The 17802-nt window shown below is 35.8% G+C and overlaps 2 protein-coding genes across 4 annotated transcripts in view; one reads left to right on the top strand and one right to left on the bottom strand.

Annotated features, from left to right (window-relative positions):
* CCDC91 (coiled-coil domain containing 91) overlaps positions 1 to 3250 on the top strand; it is a 427400-nt gene extending 424150 nt beyond the window's left edge. For all 3 annotated transcript variants that reach the window (XM_043966436.1, XM_043966437.1, XM_043966438.1), the window contains exon 13: positions 2170 to 3250. In XM_043966436.1, coding sequence (XP_043822371.1) covers positions 2170 to 2316 — 147 coding nt within the window. In that variant the 3' untranslated portion in view covers positions 2317 to 3250. The remainder of the gene's footprint in view (positions 1 to 2169) is intronic.
* LOC122728173 (60S acidic ribosomal protein P1-like) lies at positions 426 to 773 on the bottom strand. The gene has a single exon (XM_043966440.1). It carries the CDS (start codon positions 771 to 773, stop codon positions 426 to 428), a length of 348 nt encoding a protein of 115 aa, XP_043822375.1.
* Positions 3251 to 17802: the final 14552 nt, after the last annotated feature.

Genomic DNA, 17802 nt, shown 5'->3' with positions numbered 1-17802 from the left:
ACCAATGTGTGCTATAACTAGATTAATCTTCCTAATCAGAATCTTGATTATATTATCCATGCTAAAAACTTCAAATATCCTGCAATGCATATAAAACTAAATTTTGCATTCCTTGGCCTAGCATAGAAGGCCGCCTGCACTCTGGGTCTAATTTACCTTCCCATTCTTATCCCCCCACTACCACATTCATATGCCCTAAACAGATTGGTCCAAGCTTTCAAGCCTCTGTTCCCATGTTCACACTATTCCCTCTGCATGTCTACTTGCCAAAAATACTCTATTCCCCAAGGCCCATCTATAATGTTATAAAAATGTTTTTTCTCTACTCTGAACTCTTCTTGTATTTTAGTCATACCTCTCATTCAGTATTTTCTTTCTTTTTTTTTTTTAGTTAAGCTTTTTATTTAATGTTTCAAAAAATATATTTAGTCGAACAGACCAAAGCCCATGTCATCATCAGACTCCTCGGATTCTTCTTTTTTTGCTTCCTCTTTCTTCTTCTCCTCAGCTGGGGCAGCTGTGCTAGCAGGAGCAGCACCTCCAGCAGGGGCAGCACCACCAGCTGCTGGGGCAGGTCCACCAACTCCTACATTGCAGATGAGACTTGCAATGTTTACATTGTTCAGGGCCTTTGCAAATAATCCAGGCCAGAACAGTTCAACATTTACACCTGCTGCTTTAATGAGGGCATTAATTTTATCCTCCGTGACCATAACCTCATCATCATGAAGGATGAGAGCTGAGTACATGCAAGCGAGCTCGGAGATGGTCATTTCAGGAGATGGATGAGGAGAGACTTGTTTGTAGTGGTGCTAGTCGCTGGCTGAAGTGAGGATTCACCCCAACACGGCCTTAGCTTCTGAAGAAGAACCAAGTACCTTACAGACAACTGAAGAGAACCAGTATTTTCATATTATGTTCATGCCCTATTCAGTTTTAAAGTCTGTAAACCTTAAAACTGTGTCTTGTTCATCTTTGTATCTCTCATAGGACCTAACATAGTTCCCGGCTTGTGATAGATGCTCAATTTTTTTTAATTTAATTATCACCCAAAGGGAGGGTTGTTTAAAAAAAAAGTCTGTACCAAGTTAAAAATGTAAAAACTCATAGAATTCTAGATTTGAAAGAAACTTTTCAACATCAGTGGATTGGCAAACATTTTGGTGGTTTTCGTGGCTTATGTCCATATGTAGCCACCACACTGATGCCTGTAAACTTTTGCATTGTAATCCCAGTAATGCTTTCTAACCCTCCATACATCTGAAGAGCAGAAAAGTTACACACACACACACACACACACACACACACACACACCACCACCACCACTACCACCACCACACACTTTTTTATGTGGCAGGTGTCTTAGATGTTTTCCTCTTCTACTTATTACAACCTTACTTTTATTTTTTTCTTAACAGTATTCTCAGGAGTTGAGAAATCTTCCCCATTCTTACAAACTATATTGTGTATATTGTGAACTCTGTTACATAGCATGGCCATAGGGTATTCTGTTGGGGGTGGAAAAGAGGTTCTTTGAAGATTCTTCCTAATTCATAAAAAGGTATAGAGGGCTAGCCTCAGAGCCTTCAAGATATGGGTTTGAGGTCCACTTCTGACCCATTGCAGATTCATGAGCTTGGGCAAGTCAAGTGCTTAGCACTCTTAGCACTTTAAGATTTGCAGGAAAGGTGCCAGCCTCCTTTGGTAGAGGGAGTTTCCTCATCCTGGAGTTCCCTAGTTGATAACTATGCCAAACGCTCACCCATCTATCTGTCTGTTATTTGAATAACTTAATACTTTATTAATTCTCATTGTAGGTTCTGTATAATAAAACAGTCTTTTGGTATATCTAATAACATGCCCCATTCTGCTTCTGCACCTCTCCACCATGGGGGAGGAGGTCATATTATATTTATACAATAAGTAATCACTTATTATAAATTTAGATTATAAACTTATTACACTTTACTTGTTCTTAATATCATTTAAAATAGCCAAACCAGATTAAGTGGCATAATTTTAATTCAATGTAATACATTATTCAAAACACTTGAAAGTAAATTCCTAAGTTTTCTCCTCAAAAGAATGTGTATAATACATTTTCTCTCAAGTTCTTTATTTCAAATATTCTAAATGGCATTATTTTCTCTTTTTAAACAAAATCCATAGCTTGATCAAGTGATCCGCCAGAGAAGCCTGTCAACTTTGGAACTGTTTCTCTCTTGTGCCCAGAAACAATTGAGTTCTTTAATCTCTGAAGAACCAGCTTCAACGGAAGGAGAACAGGACAAGCTGAACAGCACTGACAGTGGCTAGATCATTTACATTCTGTGAATTACAAAGATGCTTTTCTTTTCTTTTTAAAATCTTGGGGATTATATTACTGGTTTAAGGATAAGACAAAACAGTACTTAGAAGAATGTCAGGTGATCTAATTTGTTTTGTTTTGTTTTCTCATTTGCTTTCCTTTCAAGAATAATATGACCTAAGAAAGTAATTGAAAAATACCACATGATCAAAACCTACACTTATGTTGCAAATTTTATAGCCTCCAGTGGCTTGTTATTGGTGAATTTGGCAAAGGTAATGAATATCGTAACTTATTGCCTCAATATGGCTTTTTACAAGATGCCAGCATGTGATCATATAATTTATTTCTTCTTTTAGCATAGGAGGAGGCCCAAGTTTCAATATTATTTGGTTACCTCGTTGGAATTTGGATATAAAGATTTGAGTTTTCCTGGCCATTTTTTCAGCTGTTTAATAATACTTTTTTGTGAGTGAACAGAAAGTAGGGAAAAGAGAAATCTAAAGTATTTTATATTAATTTTACTGTACTGTTGAAACATATGCTGAAAGGGAAGGAACATAATGTAAATGTGTGTATTTACATTTTGTGTACATATTTGTGCATATATATGTTCTTCAAAATTATTATGGAGCAGTGAAATTAGTTTTTTATGAGAATTGAACTTTGTGCTTGAAAGAGGGTTTATTTTAGTTCCTGAGATCCCTGTTCTAGGATTTCAAGTTCTAATAGCAGTGGTAGGAATAGTTTCTCCATAATACTACATGTGCTTGATTTATGATATGTACCTCAAACGTAATAGATTTGTGCTTCAGTCAATGAATATTTAATCTAATTTTCACATAAAACATTGATTTTTTCTGCCATTGAAATTTATGTAAATGTTTTATTATATCTGTGATGATTCAAATTTCATATGTTCTGAACTTTCTTACAGCAATAAAAAATATCTACCAAAGTAAGGTTACATGATTAATTTCTCAATGAATTTATATACTTCTAACCAGTGCCTCCAGGGTGTGTTTGTGTGGTGTTTATTTTAAATGATTAACTTCTCAGGTTCCCTTTTGCAAGTTCAAGTAAAGACCTGACTAAAGCTGATGAGCCTGAAGGCCAAACAGACTTCATATTCACATCCATCCATCTATCATATCCCAGGAAAGAAAAAGGGATCTTAAAAAGAGGGGACACTCAATTAAAATCTCCTGGTTTCTGGGTTACCACATTCTGTTTGCACATGTAAATTATAGAAGTGTTTGGGGCAGCAGTCACTTGGCTTGTCATCTCTCTTTCTTCTATTTTTTTTAAGTTACCCCAAACCAGTTTATAAAAAAGTAGACTGGAAAAAGTTTACTGAAGATAAGACATTAGTGTGCTGACACATAGTGGAAACTGGCAAGGGAGGGTCAGGGGATGCTTTCTGAGGTTCAAATGAACTTGTTCATTGTACCAAGGACTCGTAAAATTGTAGTCAATGTCCAGAGTGACCCAAAGATCATTTTCCATCTGCTCTAGCAGAACTTCTGCTTGCCAAACTGAGTTTTTATTGGGCACACACCCAGGTCCCAGAGGCTTACTCCCAGCCACTTCTCTGAAATGTGGATTTTTTCACAGTCCCTCATATAATTGCAATCAAAATTGGATTATGGCAATGACCTTTCCATAACTCTATTTCTGAAGATTGTTCAGAAGCATCAGCTTGGATATGAGGCTTAGGTGAGTTACCCAAGATTGATTTACATCAATACTATTGAATCTGAATCAGCAACACATCTAACTCTGAGAGGTTCAAGTTATAGGCTAACCTCTGAGTAACTTAGCTTGGGTTAAGAGAGTTACAAACAATTCCATTGCCTGCTTCTCAAGGGAATGGATCAAGCATTGCAGTAAATAAAAGGTAGTAATTTCATCCTAAAAATTCACTGCATAAGAATTATTAGCTAGAATGAGTCAAGTCATCAGAAGATCCAACTTCATAAACCAGTTGATCATGTGGGACCACAGGAAAGTTACTCAACTTTCTTTTTTGTTTGTCTGTTTTTGGGGTTTTTTGGTGGGGCAATGGGGGTTAAGTGACTTGCCCAGGGTCACACAGTAAGTGTCAAGTGTCTGAGTCCAGATTGGAACTCGGGTCCTCCTGAATCCAGGGCCAGTGCTTTATCCACTGCACCACCTAGCTGCCCCCTACTCAACTTTCTTTTAATTTCTTTTAATTTAATTTATTTCATGCCTTTTAAAGTTGAGCTCTGCACTGTACCAAGCTTCTTTTGCTGGGGGCCAGGGGCCCAGTCACTGACTTTCTACTGCGAGGCTTCAGCAGCTTGCAACATATTCACTGCACTGAGGTGTCCCAGCCTAGTTGCACTGTTGGGTAGAGGAAACCCAGTTGGCAGATTGCCTTCTATGTTGAAGCTGGGGGCCTCAAAAATGGCCTGCTGAGCTAGGAATGAGGGTCTTCAGCTGCTGACCTGTGCTGTGGCTAAGAGCTTTCTTCTGGCTTGCCCATACACCATCTTTGCTGAGCTGTGCTCCCCTTTTACCTAGCTGAGACAGACCTTTCCCAAAACCTAGGTTATCTTAAGCTGAAAGTTTGTTTCACTCTGTCTTTTTGTAGGTTCTGTAGCTCCAGAACCCATTTAGAGGCTTAATTTAATCTTGTTTCCAAGGGAAATTTTGGAGAGCTCAGGCAACTTCCTGGCTTCTCCCTATTGTCTTGACTTCCTAACTCAACTTTCTTTAGCTCCAGGTTCCTCATCTCTAAAATGGAGATATTAATACTTCCAATACCAACTCAAAGAGTTCAAGCACTGTACTGGTTATACCAAACTTTTGTGCAGTGAATAGAGCATCAGGTCCAGAGTCAGAAAAACCTGAGTTCAAATTTAGCCTAAGACACTTAATAACTGTGTGATCCTGGGCAAGTCACTTCACCTCAGTTTGCCTTAGTTTCCACATCTGTAAAATAGGAATTATAATAACATCTACCTCCCAGGGTGGTTGTGAGGATCCACTGAGATAACAATTATAAAGTGTTTAGCACAGTGTCTGGTACGTAGTAAGTACTGTGTGCTTATATATAATATAAATGGTAGCTATTTAGCTATCATTATTATTATTCACTTTATAATATGTTGTTTATTTTTTTCACAACTCATTTGAATTTCATCCTTAAGCCAGGCCTAGAAGCATATCCAAAAATAGGAAATGGTTATGGGAGACTGAAGGTGGAAAAAAGTTCTATTCTATTGGACTGATATTGGGATAGGCACTTCTGTCCCTTTGCAGAAGCTCATGCTTGTGCCTGGAATCCTCTTCCTCTTTACCACTAATGTTAATGTTCCTCAATTCTTAGCTCAAATACCAGCTCCTACATAAAATATTTCTTGATCCCTCTTCACAGTTTGTAGTGCTCTCCTATCCCCACCCCATGACTTTGTGTTTACTTTCTATATATAATTTTAGTTATCATTATCTGAAAATGCAAAGTGGTAAACTTGTATAGATAATAATATCTATATGATAGAACTGAGGATAGTGTTGGAGCTTCATCAGAAGAAGAAAAGCCTATCTTCTTGTCCTCTGTAGAGAAAAACCTTGGAGAATCCATTTTCTGAAGCCATTACATATTATCGTTTTAATCTCATCCAACATTGGTATGGCTTCCTTCTCTAAAATAAAATAACTTCCTTTCATTTCAGACCAGTTCCTCTCTTGCTCTTTCCATTTTCTGTAATTCATTAAAATCTGTTCTCCACCATCCCACTCCACCCCACCCCACACTCGCTAAATGATAATGCAACTCTGCCCATTACACCTATTATATCTTTGTTTTCACTCTCCCACTGGTCCTAGTCAGGGAGAAGAAATATTCCCATCTTTCCACTGAAACTTCTATAATTCTCAACTGCTATGAAAACTCAGCAAACGCACATCCTGTGAGGTTTACACTATCCAAATTTATCAGCCAGTCCAGATCTTGATGTCCGTTATCTACTGACCCCAAGGCCATTCTCTCTCCTTTGTTAATAAGATTAGTACCTGTCTTCTATTCCAATCCCCACCCTAATTGTTACCCCAATTTCAACATACATGTTCATTTCCCTCAGTTTCTTAATCTACTCAGCTCCCATAACCTACTACTGTACCCCATTTCAGATACATGCAGGGATGGTTTTACCCTTGATCTTGCCATCACCTACACATACTCATTTTGATGCTTCAAGAGCTCTGAAACTTGTATCTGATCAGAATATTTTCCTACCTTTTTTCCCTAAGCTTTGCTAATCCTATCATTCTCCCCATAACTAATTCTAACTAATCCTATCATTCTCCCCATAACCTTAATTCCCTCCATCCCTTTAATCATAACTGATCGACTATCTTTTCTTCTTTCCCCAATATCAACCCCTGAATGAAACAGTGAAACTTTGTACCACCCTCTACTCCTTTTTTGTTCTCTTCCTATTGCCATTCACACATTATCAAACCACATGTTTTATCCTTAGCTCTTACTTACACAGCTGAAAAAAGTCACAAAATTATGTTAACTGGGTTCATGATAGTATTATTATCTACTCTTAACTGAGCCTTCACTGTAGCAAGGTAATGTTTTTCCTCCATAACTAAGTCTCTATTCCACTCTGCTTGCTTGCCTGTTCTAAAGCTTCTCTTCTTATCTCAAGCATACCACAGGATCCCTTCTTAGGATTCTAAGAAAAGGACCTCACCTGTTATTACTTCACTGAGAAAAGGAGGCTATTCACTGAAAACTCCCTTTTCTTCACTTCTTTATCATCACATCCCCTTGACATCATTGCTCACTTTCTATCTTTACCATAATCTCTGATGAATAAGTATCCTTATATCTTGCCAAAACCAATGATACAACTGCTTGATCCTATTTCCTCCAGTCTTCTTAAGCAGGTGACTCCTAATGTCATCCCCATCCTCTTTAATCTTCATTCTTTCCCAATGTACAGGTTCTTCTCTGAAGAACATGTTTCTCCTCATCTAAGCTCTTAGTTCTCCTCCTTTCACTATCTTTCCTGGATCTTCATTCATGTCATATCAAAAATTGTGGGTGACTCCAGGTCTCTGTTCTAGACATCCTTCTCTCTATATATTCTCTCGATGATCTCACCTGTTTCCATGGATTCAGTTAAACCCTCTAGGCAGATTGAGGAAAGATAATTTACAAGTGATCAAACTCCCTAAAACCCTGACCAAAACAAAACCCTGGATATTTAAACTTAACTATACTATTTGGATCAGATATCAAGGTTAAAAAAAAAAAACAGTAGAAAGAACCACCAAAAATATTTTATAGACTTCCTATCAGTGATCCTTAAGGGAGGGAAGGTAGATGATATAAAAATAAAAAGATTTCAACAAAAAAAATTTTTTTTAAGAATCTACCAATTGTTTCCAGAAAAAAACCACAAAAGGAAAAAATCCAGGAATGTCACATCCAAAATCCAGAGCTTCCAAGTCAAAGAAAAACTGCCGCTTTGTACCTATAAAGAAAAAAAATGTATTAAGGAACAAAGAATCACATAAGACAGCAGCAATTACTATCTTAGAGAAATAAACCTGAGAATGTATACTTTAAAAGGCAAAAAATTTTAATCTTTGGATACATTGAATACAATATAAGTGGAGGGAGTAAACTTAAAGTGAATTTTTCAACATTCCTGACTAAGACCAGAGCTGAGAAGAAACTTTGAAATGCCACATATGGGAATCAAGTGAAAACCAGAAAGATAACTACATCTGATCAATTTTAAAAGACTAAATCATGATGAGGTACTCATATTCCAAAAGGAGAAGATTCCTTCTATTGTTTTGAGAAAATTCTACTATCATCAGTATTAAGGAGGGAATTGAATAAGAGATACAGAAGATCTGGGAATAGGTTTATTCTATTTTGATGTTCTTAATAGAATAAAGAAAAGGAAGGTAAAAAGGAACACACTGAAAAGAAATGAGGAAGGGGATGGGACATATTTCTCATATTTGCATTGTATGAGTACAGAAAAATGGAAGAAAGTATGGCTAAAGGAGGCATTATATGAACCTAACTTTTACCTGAATCATACAAAGAAGGGTTGAACACTCATAAATACACAAACACACAAAGTATTTGGCATACAGATGCATAAAACAGGGAAGGTGAGAGAGAGAGAGAGAGAGAAAACAGAAGGAAATAATCCACAAGGCTTACATCAGAATCTATTAAGTTTCAGATGAATTTTAAAAAGGAATAGCAATCATTATTTCAGAAAAAGTAACAATAAAAATGGAATAAGATACCAGACATAATGAATAACAATATTTATTAAATATGTACTAAATACATATAAGCATATAAGGACCTAAAAGAAAAGTTAATCAAATTGAAGAGGAAAATAGAAAAATTAAAATAGTTTAGAACATAATTGTACCCTTTTCAGGCTTTGACAAATCTAACAAAAAGATAAACAAGAAAGAAGAAACTGAATAGAATTTTAGAAAAGTTAGATATGATACATTTCTGGAGATTTCTGAGTGAAAATAGTAAGAAGTATGCATATTCTGTAGCTGCGCAAAAAACCTTTAAAATTGTCTTTATGTTAGGGCATAAAAATATTTTGAGCAAATGAAGAAAAAAATTAAACAAGTCAACAAAAATAACAATCAATAAAGGACTTTTGAAGAAGGAGTCCATGCTTAAACAATAACTCAATAATTTAATCCTAAAGAATTTGTGAGTTGAAGAAAAAGTTAAAGAAAAAGTAGAAAAAGTAATCGGGGCGGCTAGGTGGCACAGTGGATAGAGCACCGGCCCTGGAATCAGGAGTACCTGAGTTCAAATCCGGCCTCAGACACTTAACACTTACTAGCTGTGTGACCCTGGGCAAGTCACTTAACCCCAATTGCCTCACAAAAAAACAAAACAAAACAAAAAGTAATCAAAAATTAAAACAGTGAAGCAACATGCCATAACATTTGTAATGCAGTCAGACTACAGGGCAAAATATTTATTTCTCAACACCCTCATTAACAAAAGAAAAAAACAGCAATGATTTTGAGCATACAACTAAAAAAAAAAAGTGAGAAAAAACAAAAGAACCCTAACTAAATACAAACATAGGAATCATGAATATCAAAGAAAAAATAATAAAATTAGCAAAACTTCCAAAGAATCAATAAATGAAATTAGGAGCTTGGGGGGAGGAGAACTAATAAAATAAATTATTGACTAACCATATTTTTGAAAGAAAGAGGAAAACAAATTTTTAATATAAAAAATAGTTCACAACAAATTAAAATAATTAGATATTGTTACCAAATATATGCTGACAAAAACGATAAATGAAATGGATAATAAATATTTACAAAAATTTAAAATACTCCCTGTAACAGAATAAGAAATGGAGAATTTAAATAACTCAATCTCATAAAAAGAAATCAAATAAGCCATAAATTAGGCAAAGACAAAGATAACCAGGACTAGATTGGAATTGCAAGTGACTTCTATCAAAAATTCAAAGAATACCTAATTTCAGTGTTGTGCAAACTATTTACAAAAATGAGAAAAGAAGTAATCCTAATCCCTTCTATAATAGAAAGATGGTCTTGATGACTAAATAAAGGAAAAACAAAGCAGGGAAAGAACATCATATATCAATATTTCTAGCAAATACTACTGTAAAAAATATTGAGTGAAATACTAGCAAAGAGGCCAGCAATGTAATAGCTCAATATAAGGAAAGCTCCAAACATGAAGATTTTATTAATAACAAAAACTAAAATTCACACGATTACATCAATAGTTATAGACAAAGCTTTGGATAAAATTCAAAACCCATTTCTGGTTTTAATAATAATAATAATAATAATAATATAATTATTATTATTAAAAACCATAGTAATAAAAGGTGTTTTTCTTAATATGTAAGTTACATTTATCTAAAACCAAGAGTCAGCATCTTATGTGATGGTAAAGACCTTTCCAAAAAGAACAGGGTCATTAAATGTTCTTTATCAAGATTTTTATTTTTACATAGTACTAGAAATGATACCTATAACAATATGAGGAGTATAGGGTGTTCAAGGAAGACTAGTAACTCTGGAGCCCTTTTCAGGGCTGCTTTCCACCTTTGATGTCCATCTGATGGACCCAGCTCTCACCTTCATCTTTAAGAAGGTATGTAATGGGGACAGCTAGTTGGCACAGTGGACAAAGCACCAGCCCTGGATTGACGAGGATCTGAGTTCAAATCCAGATTCAGACATTTGACACTTACTAGCTGTGTGACCCTCGGGCAAGTCACTTAACCCTCATTGCAAAGAAGAAGAAGGAGGAAGGGGAGCAGGAGGAGGAGGAGGAAGAAGAGGAAGAGAAGGAGAAGGAGAAGGAGAAGAAGGGGAAGCTATATCATGCTCAGTGACCACACCCCAGTAAACTATTTCAGCAAACAGGCTAAACCAGGTTGAGGGTAACTGAGAGGTCTCAAACCTATCAATGAGTTAAGGAGGGTTCTACCCCAAGCATGTGAAGACTTCCCCAGTGGAATAGGTGAACAAGAACAATTTGTTCCAACATCCATGAAGGCAGCTGAATCAGACATTGTAGAGCACTTAGAGCTTGGTTAGACATCAAAGATACCAAGGTCATCCAACTGCATCTGGAGCCATTTCCAGTCATCTTGACTTTGTCTTGCCACTAGACTCTGATGACTCTGGAAGAGAGAGGCCAATATCTTTGCACAATTCTGCCTCATTTAAATCCAATTTATTCTCAAAACAAAAGATATTGCCCATACCATTTTAACATTTTTACCTACCTCAAAATCCTGTGGTGACAGGCAAGTGATAAAGAAGCAAGTGTAGGATACACTGGGCAGCCCAAGCCACAGGATCATCTTTTCATTAGACTGAAGCAGCAGTGGAATTTGGCAGCCTTCTGGGTGTCCGAACACCTTTTTTCTTTTGGCGGGGGTGGTAGTGAGGATTAAGTGACTTACCCAGGGTCACACAGCTAATAAGTGTCAAGTGTCTGAAGCTAGATTTGAACTCAGGTCCTGAATCCAGTGCCAGTGTTTTACCTACTGGGCCACCTAGCTGCCTCGTGAACACCCTTTTTCAAGGACCACACTGCTTACCTCCTGTCATGAGAAAGGGGCTATAAAAGGTGCCTAAAAATTGTCTTCTTCACCCAACCCTGGCCTGCTTGTCAGAGCTACCAGAAGATAATGTCAATAGATTAGAGCACTTTTTCAAGCAAGGAGAGTTTATTGCTGATTTGGAGAGAAAACTAAGCCAATACATGATTGGCAACAGTGGGACAGAAAAGGAACGTGTAACTTTCAGACATTTGGTGTACAGCATTGTTTTTACTGATCTGGGCCTGAACACTTGCAAACTTCAAGAGTGGTTTGATGAAAACAATGGGGGAATTAAAAAACTGTTTAATGAAAAATAAGAACTCCATAGGGTTTAACAGCAGGATAGTTTGTTTGTCTTTAAGAAGGTCGTGTTTCACTCTATCAAAAGTAAACTGCAAGTGAAGCAGGATTCTTGGCTCAGTAAGAAGGTAGATAAAAAGCAGAATGATACACACAGGGTAAATGTAAAGGGATAGAACAAAATCTATTATGCTTCAGCTGAAGCAAAGAAAATGGGGATAGCAATAATGATTTCAGACAAAGCAAAAGCAAAAATAGATCTAGTAAAAAGAGATAAATAAGGAAACTACATCTTGCTGAAAGGTACCATAGACAATGAAATCATATCAATGCTTAACATATATGTACCAAATGGTATAGCATCTAAATTTGTGAAGAAGAAGTTGAATGAGTTACAGGAGGAAATAGAAAATAAAACTATTCTAGTAGGGGACCTTAACATTCCCCTCTCATAACTGTATAAATCTAAACAAAAAATAAATAAGAAAGAAGTTAAGGAAATGAATAAAATTCTTGAAAAATTAGATATGATAAATCTCTGGAGAAAATTGAACAGGCATAGAAAGGAATATACCTATTTCTCAGCAGTACATGAGACTTACACAAAAATTGACCATCTATCAGGACATAAAAATCTAACAACCAGATGCAGAAAAGCAGAAATAGTAAGCACATCCTTTTCAGATCATAATGCAATAAAAATACCATTCAATAATGGACAATTGAAAATGAGATTTAAAACCAATTGGAAATCAAATAATCTTATCCTAAAAAACAAGTGGGTCAAAGAACAAATAATAAAAACAATTGATGATTTCATTAAAGAAAATGACAATGATGAGACAATCAAAATTTATGGAATGCAGACAAAGCAGTTCTTAGGGGAAAATTTATATCCCTAACCACTTACATCAATAAAATAGAGAAAAAGCAGATCAATGATTTGGGCATATAACTAAAAAAATAGAAAATGAACAAATTAAAAATCCCCAATTAAACACCAAATTGGAAATCCTGAAAATCAAAGGAGAGATTAATAAATAAAACTAGAATCTGGTTTTATGAAAAAAACAATAAAATAGATAAACCATTGATTGATTTGATCAAAAAAGAAAAGACAAACAAATTACTAGTATCAAAAATGAAAGGGGTGAAATCACTACCAGTGAAAAGGAAAGTAAGACAATTATTAGGAATTATTTTACCCAATTATATGACAATAAATTTGACAATCCAAATGAAATAGTTGAATATCTACAAAAATATATATTACCCAGACCAAAGCTCAGAACTGAACACAATTCTCTAGATGAGGTCTGAAGAATGAAGAGTACAGTAGTAGGACTATTATCTTCCTATTTCTAGAAGCCTGGCTTCTCAGTACAATCTGACATCACATTAGTATTTTTTGGCTACAACATCACACAGCTAAAAAGTTATGGTCTGGTGCAGCTAGGTGGCGTAGTGGATAGAGCACCAGCCCTGGATTCAGGAGGACCTGAGTTCAAATCTGGACTCAGACACTTGACACTTACTAGCTGTGTGACCCTGGGCAAGTCACTTAACCCCAATTGCCTCACCAAAAAAACAACAAACAAAAAAAGTTATGGTTCATGAAAATCTCCAGATATTTATAAAAACAACTGATGTTTAACCATGTTTTCTCCATTTTATATGTATGAAATTTATTTTTGTACCCAAGTCTAGGACTTCCTATTTATCGCAATGGAATTACATATTATTAGATTCAGGACAATGCTCTTGCCTGTCAAAATCTTTTGAGATTCTAACTGTCTTCTAATGTGGCAATCCAGATTTGATGAGCATGCCATCTATGCCTTATCCAAGTCATCAATCAAAGTGCTCAATAGCATAGGACCAAGCACAGATCTCTGGACTTCTCCATTGCAGACTTTCTGCCATGATGGAACAGAACCATTAGCAACAATTTGAAACTATTCATCCAACCAATACTGAAATTATCTAGTTTTATTATCATTTAATCTATATCCGCCAATATTCTCCAGAAAAATGCATAAAGTAATCTATTCAAATCTTTATCACAATCTAGGCAATCTGATAAATTCTCTTTATCTACTAGTTCAGCAATCCCATAATACTATATAAAAAGGAAACGAGGTTAGCTAGGCATGATGTTTTAAAGAAGCTATGCAGACTCACCAACCATCATTTTAACCATCCATTCTAGAAATTTCACAGCCATGTGAAGCTCCTTGACCTATACTTTGCAGATTTGGTTCTATCCTTTTTTGGATATCAGGGCAATATTTTCCATTCTCCAGAACTGTACTGCCTCTTCTATTTTCCATGATCTTCCAAATATCACTGACCAGATACCAGCAAGTATGTTGACAGGGGTGAAAAAGAGAGCTAAATAAGCTAGAAGACCTGTGTATAGTTTTGCTATATTTTGATGATCTTAAAAGATGAAAGGAAAGGGAGGAAAAATAAATACATTAACAAAGAAATGAGGGAAGATAATCACATAATCAAGGTGTGCAAGTAGATAAAAAAAACACAGAGGAAGGGGTGGAGGGGGTCAGGTGACACTTGAGCTTTTTTTCATCTGAACTGATTAGAAGAGTATAAAATACATACACACTCATACAGAGCAGAGAGAGAGAGAGAGAGAATTGAGTGCATGTAGACACACATTTAACTCAACCAGGAAACAAAAGGGAATAAGGAAAGAAATAAAAGGGAAGGCATATTCAGAGAGGGCTTAGTCATAAGCAAAACAAAACCTAATCTTGCAGTATGTTCACGAAGAGTGATTTAAAAAGAAAGAAAGAAAGACTAAGGATATATGATTGAGGTACAGGAAAGGGAAAGAGAAAAGAGGAAGGGGATCAGAAGCAAATTATATATGAGTTGCTGAACTCACTACTCTCTCAGCATCTTTTTCTTTATAAAGAGAAGACAGGGAGAAAAGAGAGGAAAAAGTATTAATGAATAGGATAGAGGCAAATACATAAATATTGATGATAGCTGTGAATGTCAAAGGGATGACCTGACTCAAAAAAATAGAAGATGGCAGAATAGATTAGAAAGCAGAATCCAACAACATGTTGTTTATAAGAATCAGACTTGAAACATAAAGATTTGCACAGAGTTAAAGTAAAGGACTGGAGCAGTCTATTATGTTCCAATTAAACTTTAAAAAGGGCAAAGGATAATGATCATTTTTTCAGTAAAATATGAGGCAAGGGTGTGTGGGAGGGGAAGCCAAAAGGGATGACAAAGTTAGGAAGAACCACTGTTCACTGGGATAATGAGGTATTTAGGAAGGTGTAAAAGGATTGCCTCATTTTTCTGAAAAAAAAAATAGGCCATTTGCTGAGACCTCCCTCCTTGCCTGTCCTCATATCGCATCACCCAGAGGCATTCTGTCTCTATTTCTGATTTCATCCCTGACTCATAATAAGGTGGCCCTTCTTCTTGCCAAATCAACCCCTCTACATGCCTGAGGGACCCTATTTCATCCCGTCTTCTCTAATAGTTTCCCTCCTTTATCATCCCCACTCTCTCCCCTATCTTCACTCTCTTTATGTTTACTGGCTGCTTCCTGGCTGCCTAAAAACATTTCCATGTCTCTCTTATGTTCAAAAAACCTTCACTGGAACCATCCATTTCTACTATGTTTTATCTTATATCTCTCCTCTCTTTTGGGGCTAAACTCCTTGAGGCCATATACAATGGATGTCTCCATTTTCTTTCCTCTTACTCTCTTCTTAATTCTCTACAATTTCACCCCCTATCTAATCATTCAGCTGAATGGGAAATCAACAAAATCAATTTCTGTTGAGTGATCAGTATTTCTTTAAAAGAAAAACTTGTATTTTTATTATGTTGTACTTGATGAATACCAATATCACTCACTCTGCTTTCTTCCACAAATATCCATCAACCCTCAATGTAAGACCAAAAAAAGCAAATCCTTTCTTGTGTCAAATGAGCATTTCTGAGCAAAACAAATTTACTCACTGGCCATGTCCAAAAATGCATATTGTACTCTCCATTTTGCCATCACTTCAGTGTCAGGTGGTACATAGTCTCTTAAATTATTTTTTTACTGATATCTTCTGGATTTTTTTTACATTATCCAAATTCCCTATAGCATTATTCCCCATCTTCCCTCTAGGAGAACCATTCAATTTAACAAATAATATTTGTAAAGAAAAAAAGAAAAAGCAGCAAAACTGATAAATACTCAGTATTGTGGGGAAAAAAATGTGTCATACCCATGTACCTTGCACCTCTGCAAAAGAGTAGAGTGGAGTTTTTCCCTCATATCTCTTTTTTGGAGTCATACTTGTTCTTTATAAGTTTGAAATATTCACTTTTGATTTTTGCGTGTTATTTTTATTTAAATTTTTGTAGTCATTTACCATACTGTTTCTTATGGTTCAATAATATTCTGTTGCATTCATGCACCATGATCTTGTTTAGTCATTCCTTAACTGATGAGCATCTAGTTTGTTTCCAGTTCTTTGATACTGCAAAAAAAAATGCTACTATAAATATTTTGGTGTCTATTAAGAGCTTTCTTATATCAATGACCTCCTCAGGATAGATAGGTGGTTGGATAGATAGATAGATAGATAGATAGATAGATAGATAGATAGATAGATAGATAGATAGATAGATAGATAGATAATTCGTTGTCTACATATCTTGGTTTCCAAACCTTTATCTGAGAAATTTGGTACACATATTTTTCCCCCATTCAGCCAACATCAATTTTGTTGGTTCAGAAACTTTTCAATTTCATGCAGTCAACATTGTCTATTATACTTTTTGTTATTGCCTCCATCTCTTATTGGGTTGTGCTGCCTTGCCAGAGCCTGTGGGTTGGTGGGAATGGGGTGCTGAGTGAGCCCATTCAGTATTAAAGATTAGTCTTCTCCACTGTTAATTTATCATGTTGTCACCTCATTAGACTTCTTGGTGCCTTGGCTGCCAGAGACAGCTGCAATTACTTTACCACATAGTTCTTAACTTGGGAAATTCTGAGAGTTTGTGAGGATTGGAGAAAATATTTATTCCTCCATCATCTTGGTCATGTGACCTAGAACAACTAACCTTATTTTTTAATAATAACCATTAACACCAACAGTACAAATTATATCTTAAGATGATTATCAGAAATGTCATATCACATCACATCTTAAACATTTGTTCGATGAGTAACTTCATTATGATTATTTCTGACATCTGCTCACTGGTATTTTTACCTGCAATCGATTTGGTCCCTTAATCTCTTGCTCTTCCTTCTCTCCCTAAAGTTTCAGAGGCAAACTGCTGAATTATTGTCTGCTATAAAGAGTGGTGACAAATTCAGATCTGAGTAGACCACAGTCATATGAGATCAGATTGAGGATTTGGCCTGAATTCAAACCAAAAGCAGAAAGAAAGAGTGGAAACTACTTTCTTATAAATAAGAGCCACCCAGTATGAAAGCTTTACAAACATGTAAATGGCATTCTACTCCCCTGTGCCACACAGCCTTATTTTTCATGTTATCTTTGCCAGCTAATTTAGTTGAGTTCCACTGGCAATGTTGTTTTTGTGAACTTCTGAGGACAGTTTGAGCATGGTTCTGCATGTGATGTCAAATCCACTTTAGACCTGACAGATGGCAAAATGGCAAACTTTATCTATACACAGATTGCTAGTGCTGGAAGGGCCCTCCAAAGATTATTGAAAATAACACCTCCAGCCAGATGTTTGTATTTGAATTTCTAAAACGTGTCCAGGCAAGGATATTCTGCACCACTATGGAACTTTGTCTCTTTGTTAAGACTCAGTCTAGCTTATATTTCACATAGTTCTATAAAATTATGTCTTCAAGGAATAAAGGCTAACGGTCAAAGACATAGCCATGAACTTCCCATTTTCACAAAATCAGTCAGTTACAACATCATTGACTCTTAAACATGAAACATGTATTAAACAATGAGACAAAAGTGAAAATAATATTTACTCAGTAGATAACAAGGGCAAAAAAAAATCAAATTATAACAGTCT

Source organism: Dromiciops gliroides, chromosome 5, assembly GCF_019393635.1.
Source record: "Dromiciops gliroides isolate mDroGli1 chromosome 5, mDroGli1.pri, whole genome shotgun sequence".
Taxonomy (NCBI): domain Eukaryota; kingdom Metazoa; phylum Chordata; class Mammalia; order Microbiotheria; family Microbiotheriidae; genus Dromiciops; species Dromiciops gliroides.
Note: the sequence above shows the minus strand (reverse complement) of the source record. Positions and strands in the feature narration are given on the sequence as shown.